The sequence below is a fragment of the Carcharhinus amblyrhynchos genome, chromosome 11, assembly GCF_965287045.1.
Source record: "Carcharhinus amblyrhynchos chromosome 11, sCarAmb.v2.hapA, whole genome shotgun sequence".
Classification (NCBI taxonomy): Eukaryota; Metazoa; Chordata; class Chondrichthyes; order Carcharhiniformes; family Carcharhinidae; genus Carcharhinus; species Carcharhinus amblyrhynchos.
In genome coordinates this window covers 32,458,588-32,482,263 of record NC_137334.1, presented here as the reverse complement: position 1 = coordinate 32,482,263, position 23,676 = coordinate 32,458,588, and the positions used below count along the sequence as shown (strand labels likewise).

General features: G+C 42.1%; 1 protein-coding gene across 1 annotated transcript in view; it reads right to left on the bottom strand.

The window, feature by feature from the left end:
• The window catches only part of hibch (3-hydroxyisobutyryl-CoA hydrolase), a 105,448-nt gene extending 98,435 nt beyond the window's left edge, over positions 1-7,013 (bottom strand). Inside the window, exon 1 of the mRNA XM_080198822.1 lies at positions 6,880-7,013. Within this exon, the coding sequence (XP_080054948.1) occupies positions 6,880-6,911 (32 nt within the window). The 5' untranslated portion in view covers positions 6,912-7,013. The remainder of the gene's footprint in view (positions 1-6,879) is intronic.
• Between the last annotated feature and the right edge of the window lie 16,663 nt (positions 7,014-23,676).

Below are 23,676 nucleotides of genomic sequence, written 5' to 3'. Positions count from 1 at the left end.
GAGAGTCGACCTTTCAAAAATCCATACACACCACATCAAAGCATTGCCCCCATCAATCTCCTCTGTTACCTCCTCAAAAACTCCAACAAGTTAATTAAACATGATTTTCCCTGAATGAATGCAGGCTGACTTTCCTTAATTATCTTGCACTTGTCTAAGTGACTATTGCTTTTGTACTATAGTTTCCAGAGGTTTCACTACCACTGAAGTCAAACTGACTGGTCTATAATTGGCTTAATTCCAGCAATCCTTTTTGAACAAGGGTGTAGCATTCACGGTTCTCCAGTCCTCTGGCACTATCTCCGTGTCGAAGGAGAACAGGAAGATTATCGCTACGACCTCTGCAATTTCCAATTCATTTCTCTCAGTATACTGGAATGCATCTCATCCAATTACCTTTCTATCTCTGCTCTGGCTTGTTTCATGTCTTTTTCCATTGCAAACCTAAACCTTATGATACATTGGTCACTGTCCCCTCAATGCTCTCCCAGTAATATTTAGAATCATAAAGCAATACAGCACGGAAACAGGCCCTTCAGCCAAATCAGTCCATGTCAACCTTGGTGTCCTCCCTGCTAGTCGCAATTGCCTGCGTTTGGCCCATACCCTTCTAATCCTTTCTCATCCATGTCATCCAAATGCTCTTTAAATGTTGCTATTGTACCTGGCTCAACCACTTTCTCTGGCAGATCATTCCATATTCATACCACCTTTTGCATGAAGAATTTGCCCATCAGGTCCCTTTTAAATCTTTCCTCTCTCACCTTAAACCTATGCACTTAGTTTTCAATTCCCCTTTCCTTTGGTCCATTTGGCCAATTTCCCCAAAACCAACAGCGCCTGTCCCCATTCACAAATGCTCAATGCCTCACATCAGCTTTCTAGTCAGAGTTGCCTGTATACCCTCTGCCGGCCCAGAGAGTTGGCAATAGTCCTTAAGAGTCATTAAAAGTTGTGGCACTTGACAGTTCATCTGAAAGCCTGCCAAACCTTATATTGGCCATCTCACATAGTGAGTAAACCTACTATATCAGAACAATTACCCCCAGTTTGAACAGTGCAGATTGTAATACAAATTGATGAGAGGGCTGTCTAAATTTATCCCAAAAAACCCTTCAAGTTACTCACCGGGTTATCCCTGCTACCCTTCTTAAATAACTGTACCACATTCGCTATCCTCCAATCCTCAGGGATCTCACCTGTGTCCAGTGAAGAGACAAAGATTTCCGTCAGAGGCCCAGCAATTTCATCTGTCTCCTTGAGCAGTCTAGGATAGATGCCATCAGGCCCTGGGGATTTGTCAGTTTTAATGTTCCCTAAAAAACCTAACACTTCCTCCTTTGTAATGGAGATTCTCTGTAATGGGTCAACACCTCCCTTTGAGACACTCCCAGTCAACACATCCCTCTCCTTTGTGAATACTGATGCAAAGTATTCATTTATTCCCTTGGGTTCTAAGCATAATTCCCCTTTTTCCCCTGAGATGTCCAATTTTTTCCCTGACAACTCTTTTGTTCTTAACATATGAATAAAATGCCTTAGGATTCTCCTTAATCCTGTCTGCCAAGAACATTTCGTGACCTCTTTTTGCCCTTCTAACTCACCGTTTGAGTTCTTTCCTACTCTCTCTGTATTCCTCCAGAGCTCCATCTGTTTTCAGTTGCCTGGACCTAACGTACGCCTCTTTTCATTTTGATCAGATCCTCAATTTCCCTGGTTATCCACAGCTCTCAAATCTTACCTTTCCTATCCTTCCTTTTTACAGGCACATGCCTGTCCTGCAGCCTTATCAATTGTTCCTCAAAAGACTCCCATATGCCTGACGTGGACTTACCCTCGAACAGCCTCTCCCAATCAATGGCCACCAATTCCTGCCTAATCCGGCTATAGTTAGCCTTCCCCCAGTTTAGCACCCTACCCGTAGGACAACACTCATCCTTGTCCATTACTATCATAAAGTTAACAGGATTGTGGTCACTATTTGCCACATGTTCCCCTACTGAAACTGATGACCTGACCGTGCTCATTTCCCAGAACTAGGTCCAGTATAGCCCCCTCTCTAGTCAGGCTATCTACACACTGTTCCAAAGAACCTTCCAGTACACATTTTAAAAATTCCTCCCCGTCCAGACAGCCAGCCCTAAGCACTTTCCAGTCTATACCAGGGAAGTTAAAGTCTCCCACTACAACAACCCTATTTTTTCTGCACCTATCCAGAATCTCCTTACATATCCGTTCCTCCACTTCCCGTGGGCTATTGGGTGGCCTGCAGTACACCCCAAGCGTAGTGATTGCACCCTTCCTGTTTCTGAGCTCCACCCACAGCAACTCATTACATGACCCCTCTAAATTGTCCACCCTCTGCACTGCTGCAATATGCTCCATAAATAATATCACTACTCCCCCACCTCTTTTAGCCCCTCCTCTGTCTCGCCTAAAACACTCATACCCCAGAATATTCAGCTGCCAGTCCTGTCCTTCTTTTAACCAAGTCTCCGTCACCACAACCACATCCAAATTCCACGTAAGCATCAAGGCCCTAAGTTCATCTGTCTTACCCGTTATGCTCCTCACATTGAAGCAGATGCACTCCAGACCTCCAGGCCATCCTCCTCCAGAATGCACTTCTTCTTAGGTAGCCTTGCCCTGGCCCCCAGCTCAATAGTAGTCATGATGTGGAGATGCCGGCATTGGACTGGGGTAAACACAGTAAGAAGTCTGACAACACGAAGAGGGGAACCTCGAAAGCTTCTGAGTTTACTATCAAATAAATTGGTTGGACTTAAACCTGGTGTTGTCAGAATTCTTACCCAGCTTGACCCCAGCCTCAGTGCTTACTGACCTACTGTTTTGATCCCCACCCCACCCCCCTGCCACACTAGTTTAAACCCTGCCAAAACACTCTAGCAAAACTCCCAGCCAGGATATTTGCGCCCTTCCAGTTAAGGTGTAACCCATCCTTTCTGTACAGGTGCCATCCTCGCTTGAAGACTTCCCAATGATCTACGAATTTGAAACTCTCCCTCTTGCACCCGTCCTTTAGCCATGCGTTCAATTGTAGAATCTCTCTGTTCCTAGCCTCACTAGCACTAGACACCAGGGGCAGTCCAGAGATTGCTACCCTAGAGGCCTTACTTTTTAGCCTAGCACCCATCTCCCTGAATTGCTCTCGTATGATCCCCCTGCTCTTTCTACCTACGTCATTTTCACCAATGTGTACAATGACATCTGTTTGATTACCTTCCCTTTTTAATATGCTTCCTACCCTCTCAGAGACATCCAGTACGCCGGCAACAGGGAGGCAGACTACCATTCTGGAGTCTTGTTTGCGCCCGCAGAACCGCCTGTCCATGCCTCTAACCATCGCGTCCCCATCACTATTGCTCTCCTAATCCCTTTCTTTTCCTTCCAGGCCACAGAGCCCGTCTCCGTGCAGGTGATCTGGTCCTCATGGCTTACCCCTGGGGGGGTCATCCCCCTCCACAGAATCCAAAACAATATACCTATTTTGGAGGGGGACAACCACAGGGGATCCCTCCACTGACTGCTCACTCCCTTCCCCTCTCCCATCTGTCGCCCAGCCCTTACTATTATGGGAGACTGCCACTGGGGTACTTTCTGGTACATCACCCTTCTGACTTTTACCCTTCCTAACTGTGACCCACATGTCTTCCTTCTGAGACCCCAGTGTGACTACCTGCCTGTAACTTCTATCTATTAATTTCTCATTTTCCCCAGACTAAACTGTGTTGGTCATAATCCAAAAACAAATTTAAAAACAAGCTTACTTAGATATAAATTGTATTGGGATAAAGCTGACAAACAAATTGACAAAAATATTGTCATAGTAAGTTAGCTTACTATTAACTATGGCAGCACGGTTCCTCAGAGCACTAGGAACCTGGGTCAATTCCAGCCTTGGGTGACTGCATGGAGTTTGTACATTCTCCCCACGTCTGCACAAGTTTCCTCCGACAGTCCAAAGATGTGCAGGTTAGATGGATTAGCTGTGGCAAATGTGTAAGTGTATAGGGATAGGATGGGGGAAAGGGCCTGGGTAAGGTATCTGTCAGATTTGGTGCAGACTCAATGGGCCAAATGGCCACCTTCTGCGCTGTAGGGACTTTATGAACTGTTGCAGATAGGAATCGTGCACAGATGCAACTTTAAAATATAACAAAACTACCTGGGTCTAATGCTGTGATTACTTCCTTAATTTACACCACTTAAGTGACCATAAACTAAATTGTCCATCCTATGTTTTCTCCACTCATGGCAACTACAGTCTGACAAGAATGAAAAAAGGGAAAAAAAATTATAAACCTCTTTCATGACCTCAAAAAATCCTAAAGCACTTTACAGCCAATTAAGCAGTCTGAAGTGTAGGCATTGTGCAAACGTAGAGAACAGCAAAGCCAATGTGTACAATGCAAGATCTCACAAAGAGCAATGAGGTACATGACCAAACAATCTGTTTTAATTATGTTAGTTGAGAGATAAATATTGATCAAGACACCAGGAGATCTTCCTTGCTCTTCTTCACACATGATCACAGATATTTTATGTTTACCTGTAAGGGTACATGTAGTCTTGATTTAACATTTCATCCAAAATAAAAAAGCAACTCTAACCACACAGCCCTCCTTCAGCACAACACACAAGGTGTCAGCCTGGATTAGTGTTCTCTTATTTAATTTACCCTTTCAGGGTTTTCATCCATGTTGATAATGATTTGGTGCTCTGATTTAGCCCAGCTACTGCTTTTTTTGGGCATACATGTATAGATCTCTGCATCTACTTATATTTACTGTATCAAAACATGAAGTTAATTCGTGTACAGCAAAGTGCCATTATAAAACTTTCAAATTAAATCTCAAATGCCCCACTCATCTCCAGTTCCCCAAAATTAACTGGTTGCACAGTGGTTAGCACTGCTGCCTCAGTGCCAGGGACCTTGTACAATTCCTGGCTTGCATCACTGTCTGTGTGGAGTTTGCACATTCTCCGTGTCTGCATGGGTTTCCTCCAGGTGCTCTCATTTCCTCCCACAGTCCAAAAATTTGTGGATTAGGTGGATTGGCCATGCTATATTGACCCTTAGTGTTGGGGAACCAGCTAGGGTAAATGCATGGTGTTACAGGGACAGAGCCTGGATGGTATGGTGGTCTGAGCAGACTCAATGGGCCAAATGGCCTCCTTATGCTTATAGGATTCTGATTCTAAATTAAGTTTCAGAGCTCCAAACTCTTGAGTCTGCCACATTACTCATTACAGTAACACCACATTTATAATAATAGACCAATGTAGGGTCTATTTTATCATGAAGGTGATTGCAGATGAATATAAAATGAAATCTGATCTTTTTTTCTAAAAAGTTTGATCCACATTCTTCTACTAGATATTGTTCGTATTAGAAGGAAACTACAAACAGTTGCACCTGTCCAGCTCCAAAAAGAGGACTTTTTTCAAAAGAATAGTCAGAAAACAAAACCAGATGCCTCCTCTTCCCCACACCAACTTCATGCACCAGGCTAGCTACTTGCATAGGCTGAAGCAGAATCTTTAGTCTACTGTGAGATTCAAGAGCTTTGACCTTCAAAACATTACCGAAGTCTGTCCCATGTCACCCAACTGCCAATGAAACCTTTATCAGTATTTCTGGAACTTTCTGACTGTTTTTTTTCCCCTAAGTTCCATTGCTAGCTTCCCATCCTCCATCTGCCAGAAACATCTTTTTAAAATTACCGGGTTACTATAGTCAACACAATGAACCTTCAACTATCAAGTTTCTACTCTCCATATTACTTCTCTAAAATCATCCACTTCTCCCTCCCAACTTAAATATTCTGAGAATCCCTTTTTTCCAACAAAGCTTTCAGTCACCTCACCATCAGATCCCTTTCTCCCATTGCTCTCCTTCTGTTAAATACTTTCGGCCTTTTTCTATCTTAAAGGCACAGTGAGAAATCTCACAACATCAGGTTAAAGTCTGCTTGCTATCACGAGCTTTCAGAGCGCTGCTCCTTCAAGAGGTGGGCGATGAAGGAACAGCACCCCAAAAGCTCGTGATACCAAATAAACCTGTTGGACTTTAACCTGGTGTTGTGAGACTTTTTACTGTGCCCATCCCAGTCCAACTCCAGCATCACCCCATTAAATCTTAACAAAGCCACACAACTGTAATTTTCATTATTAATTACAACAGTCTTTACCCCAAGTCAGTTTTGAAACAAAATTAATTGTAAAATCATTTTTCTTCAATGTTTTTCCTACTGTTTTGTGCTATGTGCATACTATACATTTTGAAGATCATTATTTCAGGCGGTAATTTCATTTATTCATAATATTATGGGAGTAGTGGCAATATCTTACTATTTACCAATTAACTCCATTTTTAAAAATTACTATATATCTGTAGAGGGAGTTTTTTTTAATGCCAGCACTTGGGAACTAGGTAGAGTAGTCCTAGGAGCAGCAGCTTACTGCAAGATATTGGGATCTGGGAGATTTGGAAAGCGAGGCACTGAGGGAAGGTTCTGGGAATAAGGGGAGTTAGTGTGACAGTGTGTCAATGGTGGGCAACCTTGGACTATGGGACCACTGGAGGAGAAGGTTTTGAATTAAAAAATGTTGACTAATTATATATAGAAAAACATGCGTTTTTGATCAAACATGACCGACTAAAAGGGCATCTGCAAAGCAAAAGATCACTTCGATAATACTAATAACTCAATGTCACAATGAAAAGTTGTCACTGCATGTGAGGTCCTATTAAATATTCAGGCAGCCTGAACTGTGAGCTCAGTGCATCGGGGACGGCCGGCTGCCCTGAGTCTCCAGCACCGACACACACATAGTTCTTACAGACAAGTCACCCACCTGAGCTGAGTAGCGAAAACCCAGAGACTCATCCCCAAACTGTTGGACTAAAGTTGCAGCTGCTTCCACCAAAGGTTCCACGAACAGCTGTTCATCCCACACAACAGCAGCAGCAACAATAACAACACCGCCAGGAGCTGTCCTCTCCTTTTACCTTCGCCCTTTCCTCCTACAGCGCCTCCCAGAGGACGGAGGAACCGCAATCACACTTCTGCTTTCAAAATTGTACAGCTTGTGTTCTAGGTCAAATAACTGGACTGAGCCAAAGCAGTGGCGTCACCTTCAAATCTATTCAAAATTAATAAAGTATTTTTAAACACCCCGAGACCCAATGAAGTAGATTATTTTCCTGCACTCAATTGACACGTTGCGATTTGATTTGATTTATTATTGTTATATGTATTGGTATACAGTGAAAAGTATTATTTCTTGCATACTTTACAGGCAAAGCATACTGTACAAGAGAAGGAAAAGAGAAAGTGCAGAATGTAGTCTAACAGCATGAAACTTTGCAGGCTTATTGCATGCTAATGACTTCAGTAACCAAAGATACTTTTGTAAATTCAAACTTCAATGAATAGGGCAACGATTTTCACCATCAGTCTCAGCACATACATACAACAACCTCAGGCAGTATTTTTGGTGAGGGAGCAGCAGATGCCATCTACATTCTTCACATACTTTCTACTGGCTTGAAAGATGCTAAAAAAAATTGACTACCTACCATGTTTTGTTCTTTACCTGGAAAATGGATACATTGAGATAAAGTTATTAGAATATATACAGGTAATTATATATAATCTAAGAGAAGGGGATAGGGCCTAGGTGGGATTGTTGTCGGTGCAGGCTCGATAGGCCAAATGGCCTCCAATTTAAAGTTTATTTTGAAGTTTAATGTTTATTTATTTGTGTCACAAATAGGCTTATACTAACACTGCAATGAAGTTGTTAGGAGTGAAAATCCCTCGTCATCACACTCCGGCTCCTGTTCAGGTACACTGAGGGAGAATTTAGCATGGCCAATGCACCCTTATATGCACTGTAAGGATTCTATGATAAGGTTTCATTATGACGCGACAAATGAAACGTCAATTCTTAGGTGCATCATAACTCTCACTTATATTTGCTATGCAAGTCACAGTGCTTGTTTTTTTTTAAGTTGCAGCCATCATGGGGAAAATGTCAACATCCTGTGCACCAAATGTAAGTAACGGTTTATCAAGTTCATTTGTAGCGTTATAATGAAACTTTATCATAGAATCCTTACAGTGCATATAAGGGTGCATTGGCCATGCTAAATTCTCCCTCAATGTACCTGAACAGGAGCCGGAGTGTGATGACGAGGGATTTTCACTCCTAACAACTTCATTGCAGTGTTAGTATAAGCCTATTTGTGACACAAATAAATAAACTTTAAACTTCAAAATAAACTTTAAATTGGAGGCCATTTGGCCTATCGAGCCTGCACTGACAACAATCCCACCTAGGCCCTATCCCCTTCTCATAGATTATATATAATTACCTGTATATATTCTAATAGCTTTATCTCAATGTATCCATTTTCCAGGTGAAGAACAAAACATGGTAGGTGGTCAATCTTTTTTAGCATCTTTCAAGCCAGTAGAAAGTATGTGAAGAATGTAGATGGCATCTGCTGCTCCCTCACCAAAAATACTGCCTGAGGCTGTTGTATGTATGTGCTGAGACTGATGGTGAAAATCGTTGCCCTATTCATTGAAGTTTGAATTTACAAAAGTGAGTTATAACTCAGTTATTGAGTGGTGATCTGCATGTGATTACCACAGAAAAGTACTGTTGGTACTTTAACTTAACAAAAACAACAACTGAGATTTAAACAGGGTCTTTAACAGTATGAAACATCCCAAAGTGCTTCACAGGAGCATTATAAAACAAAATATGATGCCAAGCTAGATAAGGAGATATTGGGTGGGATTTTAAGGCCTTACACATCCCGAAACTGTAAAATCCTGCCCGAGGTCTACAGACCTTCCCATCGTCTGCCCCTCACCCGCTCCGATTCCCGTCGTGGACAAGACTGTAAAATTCTGGCCATCAGGTCAGATTATCAAAAGCTTGGGCAAGGTTGTTTTCAAGAAAGAAAGTGAAGAGGTAAAGAGGTGTAGGGAGATTATTCCACAGTTTGGAGGCTCGGGAACTAAGGATCAACCACCAATAGTGGAGCAAGTAAAATTGAGGATGCATGTAAGACCAGAATTAGAGGAGTGCAGGTATCTCAGAGGGTTGTGGAGCTGCAGATGATTGGAAAAATAGGGACGGATAAGGCCAATTAGGAATTTGAAAACAAGAATGAAAATTTTAAGATTAAAACTTTGCTTGACCACAAGCCAATGTAGGTCAGCGAGCCCAGAGATGATAGTGGAAAGGGATTTAATACCATTGTTAATTTCCATGTAATCTGCTGCATATTAAATATTTGTAATTTTTTCATGATTAAATATAAATTTAATTCTCAAATGAAGTTGTCCCCCATGTGCTAAGCATGGTAGATTGCAGTAGTTCAAGGAGGCCTAACATCACCTGCTCAAGGGCAACGAGTGATGGGCAAAAAATGCTGGCCTTGCAAGTGACACTCACATCCCATGATTTCAGTACTGTGGTCTATGATGTCTTCTAAAATCCATTGTAGAATTACAGCCTAATTCAAAAGACTCTTATTGTTCAGCATTTAATCCGTAATTTTGTTAACTTTTTAAAAAAGAATCAACCATCAACATGAAATTTATAAATGTTGATTTTCATTTATAATTATCTAAGTTAGCAATATAGTGTGATGTGTCACTGGTTTTTAACAAAACATTCTAGAAGTTTTAATGGAAACTTCATGAAAATCTGTGCAATATGATTTCATTCCCAAAAGGGAGATGAAATATAAGTTATGATTTTTTCCATAAATGCTAATTCAAAGTCATATTATTACACATACCATTTAATATGTCTATGAAACTTAATTGTTTCAGTAAAACATAATAATTTCCAATTATTTTAAGTTCTCTTTCTGAAATTGGGAAATCAAAGAGAATTAATTGAGATGTGATGTTTTATGTATGGAAACAGGTTTTCCTCAAATCCTTCTAAACCTCCTAACCTGCTATAGCTGTTCCATCCAAGCTGTGTATGTGGAACAATAGCAACTTGACTGAAAACATCAAATTGTGAGTCTGCCAAGGCTGTACCCACAGTGCACACCTCTAAATTACTAAGACCTGGACAACATAGGCTAGGCAGGAGAAAAGGCTGAAGGGATTCCATGATTATTGTCCCTGACATAACCTCAGCATCTCTTAGCAGGTCATGATCACCAACTGAGAGCTCCTGGAGCATTGTATTATCCATTTTTCCAAACACTCCCCATCTGTCCCCAACATGTGTCCAAAAAATGTAAGCTTCCTTGATATCACCACCTCAAACGAGTTCTTCTTAGCACCGTCATGATGCTAACACCAGCATGATGCCATCACCAAATGCATTTTCCTCTCACTCCCCTTGTCAGCATTCTACAGGAACCATTACCTCCAATGCATTCCTCCATCATATCCAACAAGTCATCCCTTGCCCACAGCAACTTCCCAAGCAATCATAGAACATGCAACACCCTTCTTTTTATCTCCTCCTTGCTCACCATCCAAGGGCCTGAACATTATTTTCAGGTGAAGAAGCGCTTCACATGCACCTCCTTTAATCTGGCCTATTGCAATCGCTACCCCAAATGCGGACTACTCTACACAGACTGGGTAACTGCTTTGCAGAACACCTTCTGTCTGTCTGCTCACAGAACTCAGGCATTCCTGACACGTGCCATTTCAACACACCATCCTGCTCTCATATCTACATGTCCATCCTTGGCCTGCAGCAATGTTGTAGTGAAGCCCAACGCAAACCTGATATTCCAATTAGGCACATTACAGCCTTCTGGACTCAACATTGAGTTCAATAACTTCAGACCGTGAACTTCCTGTCAAACTTCACTCCATTTTATTTCTATCCATTTATTTTCATTTCTTTTATTGATTCATTTTTCCACCCCCTATTTCCATCCCCTTTACGCTGTGCCTGCTGAACAGTCTGCTTAACCCTTAAATGGTGGACAAAGAATTCTGAATAGGCTTCTTGTTAGTACAGTAATATTTATTTACACTCAATTAATAATCACCAATCAACAATAAGTTATCTTACAGAATATCAAAGTTCAAGTCCAATACTAGATCTTGACTTAACTTTTGCATGACTGGTAAGTACCCAGGCTGACATTGGCCTTTATCTGTGTGCTGGTCTTGGTAGTTCTCTGCATATTCTGGTCCTTTGGTCTGGTCTGATACTCTGGTTCTGGTCTTCCTTCTGGGTTGGATGGCTCACCTCGTGCTGGTCGTTGCTGGTGGTGGTCACCATTGTTGTCGTTCATTGGAGAAGAGAGAGAGATCTTCCACTGTGCAGCAACCTTTATACCTCATTGATTTTTGTGCCCTTTTGGCCATTGCCAATCAATCATTCAGGACTTGTTCACCCTGATTGATAGGGTCCAATCAGGTGCTGCCACCCTGACCTATGCGAGTGGATCCAACGGCCATGCCTGTAGGTGCTGCAGGCACGTAGGTCACATACCTCCCTCCCAAATAAGAGACTAAGGTGCCCCTTTGTCTGGTAAACAACCCAGTTTGACCAGAAAGTATCCTTTGTCCTGGAGATGGCCGATATCCTGAGTATTCCAGCTCTTGCAGCTGCAGCCTGTTTCTCTCTGACCAATTTCTTTTGAGGCTGCAGCCAATCTGTTTCAGTGCTTGTCCAATTATCCCACATGCTCTTGCAAACCACCGTCTTAGGTGGCCCATTTGACCATACCCTATTTTATCCCGCTTCCCATCTTTCTTTCACATAACACTGTCTCCCTCCACCCACCTCACCCCACTAGGGCCTATTTCAGGTTGTCCCTTAACACATTGTTTACCTTTGTTCTGCCAATGACACATTCTGATCTCTTAATGTCCCACTATCAGCAGCCTTCTTAGCCATGATCTCCACTACTTACATTCCCTTTGTCATTTTGTCCACAACATCTTTGTCACCCTCTCCTTAGCCTCCATCCAGCCCTTATTGCTCCACCCTTTCTCCCATGACAGCATAATCTCTTCTTATTTCCAGTTTTCTTCAGCTCTGATGAAAAGTAATCCAGACACAAAACATTTGTTCTATCATCTCTTTCCATAGACCTACTGAGATTTTCCAGCGTTTTCTGTTTTTAGTCCTTTTAACACCAACTTCCTTGAGCACCCATTTATTTATCTGCTTGGCTGTCAAACAATCAAGGTATTCTGGCTATTCCATACTCTCTTAAATAAGTTCACAATGCTTGACCCTTGTTATGTCTCGCCAGAGTTTTTTTGATAGACTCTGCATCTTCTATGATGAATGACACCAGGTAATAGAAGGTATCAACTTGCTTAAGCTGAACTTTGTTAATCAGAATTCCACCCATCCTCATTATCTTTGTCCTGTCGACATTGATCAGGAGGCTGTATTTCCAACTTGATCAAGCCAATCCACCAGTTCCTGTAGTTCGTCTAGTGAATTAGCAAGCAGAGTAATGTAATTAGCATATTGAAGATTCAAAACTCACCACCCACCGATCAGTATCCCACCTGTGTATGCATTAGATGTCGCTCATAACCATTCTGCTAGGGTGTCAAATAAACATGTGGGAGGAAACACCCTGTCTAACCCTATTTTTGGCCCTGAACCATTCAGAAAGGGTATCCACAACTCAGAGCCTCGGGACGACACTGGAAATGTAATATTACATGTTAACATTTTGTTTCTTTTAATCCACAGGTGTCAGTCCACCTTGTTGTCAAACGAGGGGCATGCACACAGTGGGTCATGCGTGGGCTGCTCTTGGAGGTGTTGAGAGTGGCCTAGTACTTTGTGTCGTTGTGTGTGTTTAATCCTGGACCAGCAGACGGGCACCACAACAGCTCAGTGACTATCACTGCTAGCTGTGCAGATACATGGATTTGGACCTGTGACTGTGAGAGTTTGCACATTCTCCCTGTGGTTGTGTGGGTTTCCTCCGGGTGCTCCGGTTTCCTCCCACACCCCAAAGATGTGCTCTTAGGCTGATTGGTGTACCAAATTGACCCTACACTATTCTCCCCTGGATCTGGCTACATTAGGGGTACCATTCACATACACACGGGGCAGGGTAGGTGTAGGAAAATGCTTTGTTGAAATGGCAGCGTGGGCTCGTTGGGCCGAAGGGCCTGTTTCCCGTGCTGGGTTGTTCTTTGTTCTTTTGTTTACGATAAAGCTTGGCTAGCAAGTCTGTTAAATGTGATGGGAATACCCCACATCTAACATTGTCAACCAGAGTTTCTCCTGCGAAATTTAATTAATGCCTTGTCAAAATCACTGAAGAATACATATGTTAGCTGCTGATGTTCTTGGACTTTGCACATCATGATTCTAAGATTAGTGACTTAATCTCTGGTTGCTATTCTACATCAAAGCCCAGCTTTCTCATCAGCAATTCTGGCCGCGCTCGGCTAAAACTGGAAATTCCTGCCCAAAGTTGATAGACCTTTGCATGGTCCTGTCCTGCCCGCTATGATTCCCATGGCGGGCAGGACAGGAAAATTCAGTCTTTTTCTAGATCTGTTCCAGAATGATTCTGAGCAGGATTTTATGAACATGAGAGACCAAAGCAGTTGCTCTACAATTTGTGTACTTTTTCAAGTTGCCTTTCTTCATAAGGTGGATAAAGTTAGTCAGTCCAGTCCTCTGGCCAATCACCAATCTCCCAAAATGTCACACATATTCTATATATGGTGTCCACTACCCATTCTCCTCCCATTTTCCACATTGCATTCAGTCATCTTCTGGCAAGAGTGAAATAGAAGCAAAGAAAATTGCTGCACGATGGCCGGGAATTTTGTATCTTCACAAGAATTACAATGAGTTGGAATTTAAAGGCCAAGATGAAGGTGAGCCTCCCCTACTTTGAGGTACAGCGTGCAATTCATCAGACAGCCAGTTGGAAGGCCACAGGTCCAGATGATATCTCTGAGCACACTAGGTGATGCTTAACAGAGATTTGACCATCACACATTATATTGAGAGAGAAGGCTGTTATAATTGATCTCGCGCTGAAACATTCAAGATTCTGACAAGATAGACGCTGAGAGGTTCTTTCCCCTGACTGGGGAATACGAAACATGGGGGCACAGCCTCAGGATGAGAGGCTGATCACTTAGCACTGAGATGAGAAGTTTCTTCGCTCAAAGGGTTGTGAATGATTGGAATTCACTATCCAAGAAGGTATTAATGCTTCATTGTTAAGTATATTTAAGGCAAGAAAGGCAGACACTTGGTCCCTCAGGAAGTCGAATACTTGGGAAAGTGGATTTGAAGCCATAGATAAGCCATAATTGTAATACATGGCAAACTTGGCTCATTGGCTGTGTGGTCTACTCCTGCGCCTGTTTCTTATGTTCTTATAACTTAATGTTCTACGGTTAATTTGATTCATCGTATAAATATATCACACTCAGGAGATATCCACTATCCCTCGTCAATGTGAAATATCTTTCAAATTCAAAGAGGTCCTAGTTTTCTGCAGAAGTGTAATGCTATATGCTGATGACAAGTTCAGAGTGTATCCTTTGCCGTTCTTATACTTTTACAGTAACCATCACCAGAATTTTATGTTTTACTTTCAGGCATGCTTCCGACTCAGAAGAACTTAAACCATCACTTAGGGCATTTAAAAGGGCAATTGGCTCTAAAGTTACATTGCCTGTGTGATATTTCGGGTGGCACACGAGGCAACATGGATAGGTGCCAGTTGGAGGGACTGTATAGAACTTCAACAAAAGCAGCTTTATTAAACATGCATGAGGGAGAACAGCACTTGGAACTGTAATTCCAGCTTGTTCCCAAGCTACTCTACCCACCTTAGGTACTTACACATTTTTATACATTTTCACATTACAAAGCACTATATTTTGATTAGGTCATCATATTGTTATTTTAAATGTGTTAAAGCTCTGTTTTGATCACATTATGCTGATCCATTGTCCTGTTTGTTTTATCTTTAATCATTTTCTGAACATATCCTGCCTACCTGTTTGCAATATCAAAGCACAGTAGTTATCAAGCCGATTTCAATGGTGTGTTAATTGCCCCATTTTCCTGATATTTGATTGGTTTTCCAGAGGCACAATGGCTTCTCTAGGCACTGTGGAGTCTCAATAAGTGATATCGATTCTCTTACTGTTGCTTAAGCTTTGAAAGATCGCATCCGGTGTGTGACTGTTTAGTGCTGTCTGGGATGTGGTTATCTGTAATTTGTCATGGGTCTGCCTGCAATGACTGTGGATATTACAGTCAGGCTGTCTGTTTAACCCTTTCCATTCTTGCCTCTCCTGCTGCAGCCCATGCTCCTTGGGTTGCCCTACTACACGGTCATCCTATATTTTTTTCATCCAAGCGTGAGATAAAAGGAGGCTGGAGCATTGGCTGTGTCAGTTATTAGGAGTCCAGATGAGAGTTTGCCATTGCTTTACTGTTGACATTTCAGACCTTATCCTCTGGTTTCCTCTGAAGTCTTTGCTTTGTCAGCCTTGTTCTGAGCACATTTGTTTTATCAACTCTGTGGAACATTTCTGTCCATTGCAGCTTTTAGTGCATGGGGCAGTGACATCTACGTTTCTACAGATGAGGATTGTGTACTCTGCTGGAGGGGCCTCCTCTGAAGAGGAAGAGAGGGGCAGAAGGAAGAGGATGCCAGGTGTCCGCAGACACGTCACAAGGAGACACCAATGGGATGAGAGGTGAAGGGACAGGAGGTGCAGGCCCAGCAAGGATAGCAAGGCAAATGGGACTGCAGAACATGCTGCTATCCTGCTGCCAGAGTGTACAGGCAGTGATCCAGCTTACTCAAGAGGTCCAAAGTCCAGTATTGCATGAGGCTCCACCTTTCCAAGGACATTGTGACATCATTATGCCAGATGATTGGGCCAAATATCACCTCCAAATCAATTTTATTCATTCAGTGAGGGATACCCAATTAGCTGCATCAAGCTGGTAACTGGCACTTTCTTCATGTTGGGTCCTCACATTCACCCATTGCCAGATAGATCAAGTCAGCCATACTGAGTGAGACAGAGGCTGAGTGGGTGCATCTGAATGTTGTGTGCTGGTGAAAGTGAGTGAGAAATCTAAGATTGGAAGTAAGGCAGCTCACACTCATCCCCACACATTCACTCGGTCATTCACTCCCAGTCCCATGCACGCATACAGAGTTATTCAACCACACTCTCCCACACACACAGTTACTCACTCCCACTCCTGTGTTACCACTGCATGCACACGCACATACACACAGTCCCTCAGTTCCATATCCATATACACACACTATCTCTCCCAGGCACACACATACTTTCTCTTCAAATTCACTTACCAACATATTTTGGAAAAGGGATCTGTGGACCGGATTGGGAGGCCTGATGAGTCAGGTAGTAGCATGGTGGCTGTATCTTGGATGAGCTTGCTTTAAGCAATGCTATAATTCTGGTGAATTAGCACTGTACCTCTCTCCATCTCCACTATGTTAATTTAAATTTCTTTCTATGTTTATATCATTTCTGAGGCCTGATGCCCAAAATTGAACTGAATGTAAGGTTTGATCAAGGCTTTGTATTATCGAAGCATCGCTATTTCCCCTTTATTTTCCAGCCTCCATGAGATAAAGGCCAACATTCAATTAGCTTTTATGATTATTTTTTGTACCTGTGCACTAACTTTTAATGAATCCTTTTGCCCCTTCACAGTTCATATTTTATTCCCATTTAAATTACAGAGGAGTAATCATTTCACTGGTTGCAATTCTCCTATTCTCACTATTCAATTTGATATAATTTACAGATTTTGAGGCATAGCCACGGTTGATCCTGTACAGGCTACAGCCCACCCTTTCTGGCAAAGTACAGCAGTGGAATTTTGTATGAATTTCCCTAAGACAGCGGGTAGATACAAGCATGAGCAGCTTTAGAACATCACTTTGTGGGAGATCGGTTATCAGAAAAGGTATTAGTAAAATGGTAAAAGATAGATACCATGAATGGATATAGAGAGAAGCTCTAAATGTACCACACCATGAACCATCAGAAAAATGTTCCAATATTGCATACATTGGGATGATTCGAAGAGAGTAGTACTTAAAAAAGCATTGAATTATTATTCTTTTTATTCATTTAGGGGATGTAAGTATCTCTGACTAGGCCAACATTTATTACCCATCTTTAGTTGCCCTTGAGAAGGCAGTGGTGAGCTGCCTTCTTGAAACCGTTGCAGTCCATCTGATGTAGGTACACTCACAATGCTGTTAGGGAGGGTGTTCCAGGATTTTGATGCAATGACAGTGAAGGAACAGTGATATATTTCCAAGTCAGGATAGTGAGTGGTACGGAAGGGAACTGCTAGGTGGTGGGTTTCTCATTTGTCTGCTGCTCTTGTTCTTCCAGATGGTAGTAATTGTGGTTTGGATATTGCTGCCTAAGGTGCTTTGTTGAATTCATGTAATGCATCTTGCAGATGGTACACGTGGCTGTTCATTTGTGGAAGGGGTGCCAATCAAATGGGTTGCTTTGTCCTGGATGCTGTTGAGCTTCTTGAGTGTTGTTGAAGCTGCACTCATCCAGGCAAGTGGGGGATATTACACAACACTCCTGATTTGTGCCTTGATAGTGGAAGGGCTCTGGAGAATGAGGAGATGAACAACCTGCCACAGGATTCCTAGCTTCTGATGTACACTTGTAGCCACAGTATTTGTACACTCTTCCAGTTTCGTTTCTGATCAATGGTCACCTCCAGGATGTTGGTAGCCAGGATTCAGTGATTGACAACTTGTATTCTCCTATCTCTGTTGTCAGGTTCACAATGTTTATTTACACAATGTTAAGTGGTTCAAGAGCTTATGGATTTTGTTATCTTAAAGAGTCTGAACGATTGACACTTTTTTTGCCTTCTCAGTGAAATGACTTATTTAACATTAGAGAAAGTTATGAATGAATTACTTATTCTTACACATTTTCTATTTCTGCTCATTGTGGTCAGGACAAGGGATCATAGCCCCAAATTACATTTGGACATATTGAACTTTTAACTAAGATCTGTTTTTTTTCAAAAGTAAAATCTGACTAAGAGAGTAAAGTAACCATTAGCCTGAATTCCTGTGTGGATTACACTTAACCAACTTGCCCAAAAGGAACGGAATGTTACACCTTTTCCAGACAGATGTCTTACACAAATAGGGTTAGAGTCATAGAGTCATACAGCACAGAAACAGGTCCTTCGGCTCATCATGTCTGTGCTGATCATCAAACACCGATCTATACTAATCCCATTTCGTAGAACTTGGTCCATAGCCTCTGATGCCCTGGTGATTTAAGTGCTTGTCTAGATTCTTCTTAAATGTTGCAATAGTACCTACCTCCACAACCCACTCAGGCAGCGTGTTCCAGAAGGTTCACTGGTTCCACACAGTGTATAGTGGTTGAATGGGTGTTGAAATGCCATAGCATGGCAAAAAGGGCATGAGGGGCCATGGGATGTGTCCAAGGGCAGAGCCTGTTAAGGGGCATGAGGGGCCAAAGGGGGTGGATAGAAGGACAGGGGAGATAGGAGGAGGGCCTTTTGAACTTAATTGTTAAAAGGTCTCCATATATGGACTTGAGTTAATGACTCCTCTGAGGGGTTGTGAATCATTTTTGAAGAGTTCCTGAGTCATCTCAACTTGATAAAAATCTAGGCCGTAGTTAAAGATAAAGTGTCATAATAAATTTAAACTGCTGAGTTCAAACTCTTGCTGATTTCTGATATAACTAAAACAGATACAATGGCTTTAACCCAATTTTTTTTTTTAGCTCTTTAAGGTCATTTAGCTCATCAAGAACAGTTTCTTGTAAACAGCTGCCTTCTTGTTCTGAGGCAGCTTTAACTGTTGGTTCACATTTTAAAAATATTTTACCCTACATTTTTGCCAAAGTGGTTAAGCTAAAATCCATAAATATAAGTTCAAACCAATATAAATGCTAAAGAATTTAATATTATTGTTATAATCTTGCACTCTGACCTATAGTCCTCTCTACATCTTTTCGTTGAGAATGACCAAACTCACATCAACCATCTCAATTTCTACATTCCTCTCAAACACTCTAACCTACGTCCCTCTGAACTTGCTGCACTCCTTTCTCTCAGATCCAACCCTAACATCATCAAAAAACCCTATGACAAAAGTGGCACGGTTGTTGCAGGCTGATTGACCTTTACAAGCAGAGGTTAATCATCATTTCTCGATGACACTTCCTCCTATCCCCACCTGGACCATGACTCCTAAAGGAGGAAGTTATTAATCAACTACTAAGGTTTTAGGCAGAATACACAAGGCACTGACAGTATTACCAGTAAAGAGTAAAATGATTCTTGAAATGAAGTTAATGAGACAATTGGTTTACACATGTATAAATGCAGAAAGAGAATTAAACAAGTAATTATGATTTTAAACTATTACCAATATTTTAAAATTATTTTAAGTCTTGTATGAATCATTGTTCACTTCAGCCAAGAGCAGGTTACCATAAGGGATGATGGTAAATGTGAAGAGTTCAGAGCCAAAGGTCTGGGAACCCTAGCAGTTAGCAGAATTCATATCAGAAAGTTTCTGGTGAGGGAACATATTTTGCAACTTTATGAAGAGGGGTGTTCAATGCCCATACAATAGATACATACCTGGATGCAGAATCACGTCTACTCAACTTGGCAGGGAGCTGATGGAAATGTTCACTTTGATGAACGTCTATAGTTACTTAGCAACAGGGAAGTAAGTTCAGCCAAGATGGGAGTTAGTGTCTGGGTTGAATGAACAAATGAAATATCGTTATACTAAATAGTAAAATGCAGTTGGCTGAGGGATATGTCAGGAATTATTATTGATGTATGTTTACTGAATGTAATTGATTTTAAACTAATATGAGTTGGGAATGATTGATAAGAAAATCTATAATTGATCTGTTTTTGATTGTATATTTTAGATTCATTGAAGAGGTTCTGTCACTGTACTCCAGTTACCTAACCCTCTTGGTGAACTCTGAGCAGCTGCTTGTTGTGTTTTCTTGCTTTAAATAAATGTTATGTCTTTATGCAGTGATACTTGCTTCCTGAGTTTTGTATTGTCTGTATTAAAGACAGTACTGGCTACTTCAAAATGCCCCAGAACAACCCCGATGACTAAATATCAAGCCATTGTATCCAGGACTGTCACTGATCTCATCTCCTCTGGAGAGCTTCCCTCCATAGCCTCTAAACTCATAGTCTGTCAACCCCAAGCAGCTCATTTCTACCTTTTCCCAGAATTCATAAACAAACTGCCCAAGTCAACTCATTTTTTCAGCCGCAATGAATGTATTTATTCCCATCTACACATACTTTTCTCCCTTTATATAGTCTCTTCCTATCTATATCTATGACTCTTCCAATGCTCTATGTAAGTTCAACAATTTCCAGTTTTCTGGCAGTGACTCCTCTTCATTATGGATGTCTAATCTAATTACACCTACAGCTCCACCAGGACAGCCTTAGAACTCTTCACTTCTTTCTTGGATGGAGGCCTTTTCAGTCCTCTTTCACCACCACTTCCTCCACTTGGGTGCTTTTTTTCTCATTATGAACAAATTCTCCTTCAATTCCACTCACTTCATCCAAATAGAGGATGTTGCTATATGTGTCTGCATGTGTACTTAGCTACCCTTTTGTGGGATATGTGGAATATTAATTATTCCAATCCTACTCAGGCTTCCTCCCCCATCTCTTTTTCCAATACTTTTGGTGACTGAATTGATGCCATCTTCTACTGTCACCGAGAACTGGAAAATTTAATTGACTTTGTTTTCAGCTTACACTTCCTTTCATCTTCACCTGCTCCATCTCTGACTCTTCCCTCCCTCAACTTCTCTTCATTTCTGGTCATAGTTTTCCACTAATATTACACACGTACAAACATATGAATTAGGTGCAGGAATTGGTTACTCAGCCTCTTGAGCTTGCCCTGCCATTCAATAAGATCATGGTTGATCTGATTCAGTACAAGCTCACTAACTCCCACAGCTACCTTGACCATACTTCCTTGCACCCTGCTTCCTGTAAGGGTTCCATTCCATTCTCAAAGTTTCCCCGTCTCAGTTGCATCAGTTCTGATGATGCAGTTTTCCTCACCAGTGCTTCTGATATGTCTTCCTGTTTCCCCAACCGAGGTTTCTCATCCAGCCTTTTAGAGGAGACCCTAAACTGTGTCTGACCCACTTCACACACTTGCGCTCTCACCCCTTACTTTCTGACCCAGAGCCATGATAGATTCCCAAATTGTTCTCACCTTCCAACTCATCAGCCTCTCTGTTCAGTGGGCTATCTTACACCCTTTCACCGGATCCAGTGTGATGCTACCACCAAATACATCGTCTCCTCTCCTCCCTTTTAGGCATTCCAAAAGAATTATTGCCTCAGTGACACCTTGGTGTACACCTCACTCATCCCTAAAACCCTTCCCTTCCCAATGGAACCTTTCCATGCAAGTGCAGGAGATGGAACACCCGTGCTTTCACCTCCTCCCTTCTCATTACTCAAGCTCCAAGTGCTCCTTCCAAGTGAAACAGCCATTTACTTGTTCTTTCAATTTAGTATATTATATTCTCTACATTGGTGAGACCAAACATAGACTTGATGACTAGTTTGCGGAACACATCTGTTCAGCCTGCAAGCATGGCTGTGGGCATCTTTGACATTTCGATTCTCCATATTCTTCCCACTCTGACCTTTTTGTCCTTGGTCTACTACAGTGAAACTCTGGACAAGCTCAAGAAACAACACTTCATCTTTTATTTCAGTTCTCTACAGCCTTCTGGGCTCAACATTGGCCGGAATTATACTGGCCTGTCCACCATGGAAATCAAAGTGGGTGAGGGACAGACCAGGGAAAGGTCTGTTATCCTCGAGCAGGATTTTATGGTTTCAGGATGAGTGAGACCACAAAATTCCACCCATCGAGTTCAACAGCTTGAGATCATGACCTCTGCCTTCATTTGTTTATATTTTGCTGCCTCATTTCTTTATCAAATCATGTTGTACTCAGACAGCTGCTATGTAGCTATTCATGCCTCATTTGGACACAACCCTTGTTTGTTTACTATATCCATTACCACTCTCTTTGGCTGTTCATAGAATCATTGAATCTCTACAGCGCAGAAGGAGGCCATTCAGCCTATTAAGTCAGTGTCAACTCTTCAACAGTGAATATCATTCAGGCCCTATCCTCATAACCCCTGCTAATCCCCTTAACCTACACATCTTGGGACATAAGGGGTAATTTAGCATGGCACCAATCAACCTAACCCACACATCTTTGGAGTGTGGGAAGAAACCGGAGCTCCCAGAGGAAATCCACACAGAGACGAGGAAAATGTGCAAACTTCACACAGTCACCCAAGGCTGTTGCATCATAAAATCATTTGTTAGTTAATCTCTCTGCATTCCACCCTATCACAAATCAATTTGTTCTTCCCTGAGCTTCCTCCTTCAAATGGCCTGAAAATGCTTACGTTTCTACCCCTTCTATCCTGCTGCAAGGTCACCAACCTGAAATTCCAACACTGTTTCTCTCCACAGATGCTGCCTGACTTACTGAGTATTTACAGCACCTTTTTTTTGTTTTTTATTTCAGAATTGCAAAATTTGCAGTGTTTTTCTTCAGTGCGAGGATTTTATTTCATTGTTGTGGCTGTAATTACATTTACTGAGTATACTTTTAAAGTCATTAATAAAACTGCTGGCACAGCTGAGGAAAGGCAGAATTTTCCGATCCTGCCTGCCATGGGAATAGTATCTTGCGGGACATGGACCATGCAAAAGTCCGTTGACCTCAAGCGTGTTTCCCCAATCTTGGGGTGAGTGAGGCCGAAAAATCCCACCAAATGAGATAATGCTGGAAAATCTCAGCAGGTCCAGCAGCATCTGCAAGGAGAGGAAAGAGCTGACATTTCGAGTCCAGATGACCCTTTGGTAAAGATTCCAGCAACTGCAGTGCTTTTTTTTATTCATTCGTGGGATATGGGTGTCGCTGGCTGGGTAGCATTATTGCCCTTCTCAAGTTGCCCTTGAGAAGGTGGTGGTAAGCTGCCTTCTTGAATCGCTGCAGTCCATATGCTGTGGGTTGACCCACAATGTCATTAAGGAGAAAATGCCAGGACTTTGCCCCAGCGACTGTGAAGGAACGACAATATATTTCCAAGCCAAGGTGAGTGGCTTGGCGGGGAACTTGCAGGTGGTGATGTTCCTGTGTATCTGCTGCTTTTGTCCTTCTAGATGGAAGTGGTCATGGGTTTGGAAGGTGCAATCAAGAATCGTTGGTGAATTGCTGCACTGCATTTTGTAGATAGTACACACTGCTGCTACTCAGCATCGGTGGTGGAGTGATTGAATGTTTGTAGATGTGGTGCCAATCAAGCGGGCTGCTTTGCCCTGGATGGTGTCAGGTTTCTTGAGTGTTGTTGGAGCTGCACCCATCCAGGCAAGTGGGAGTATTCCATCACACTCCTGACTTGTGTCTTGCAGATGATGGATTTGGGGAGTCAGGAAGTGAGTCACTCATCACAGCATTCCTAGCCTCTGAGCTGCTGTTGTAGCCACTGTGTTTATGTGGTGAGTCCAGTTGAATTT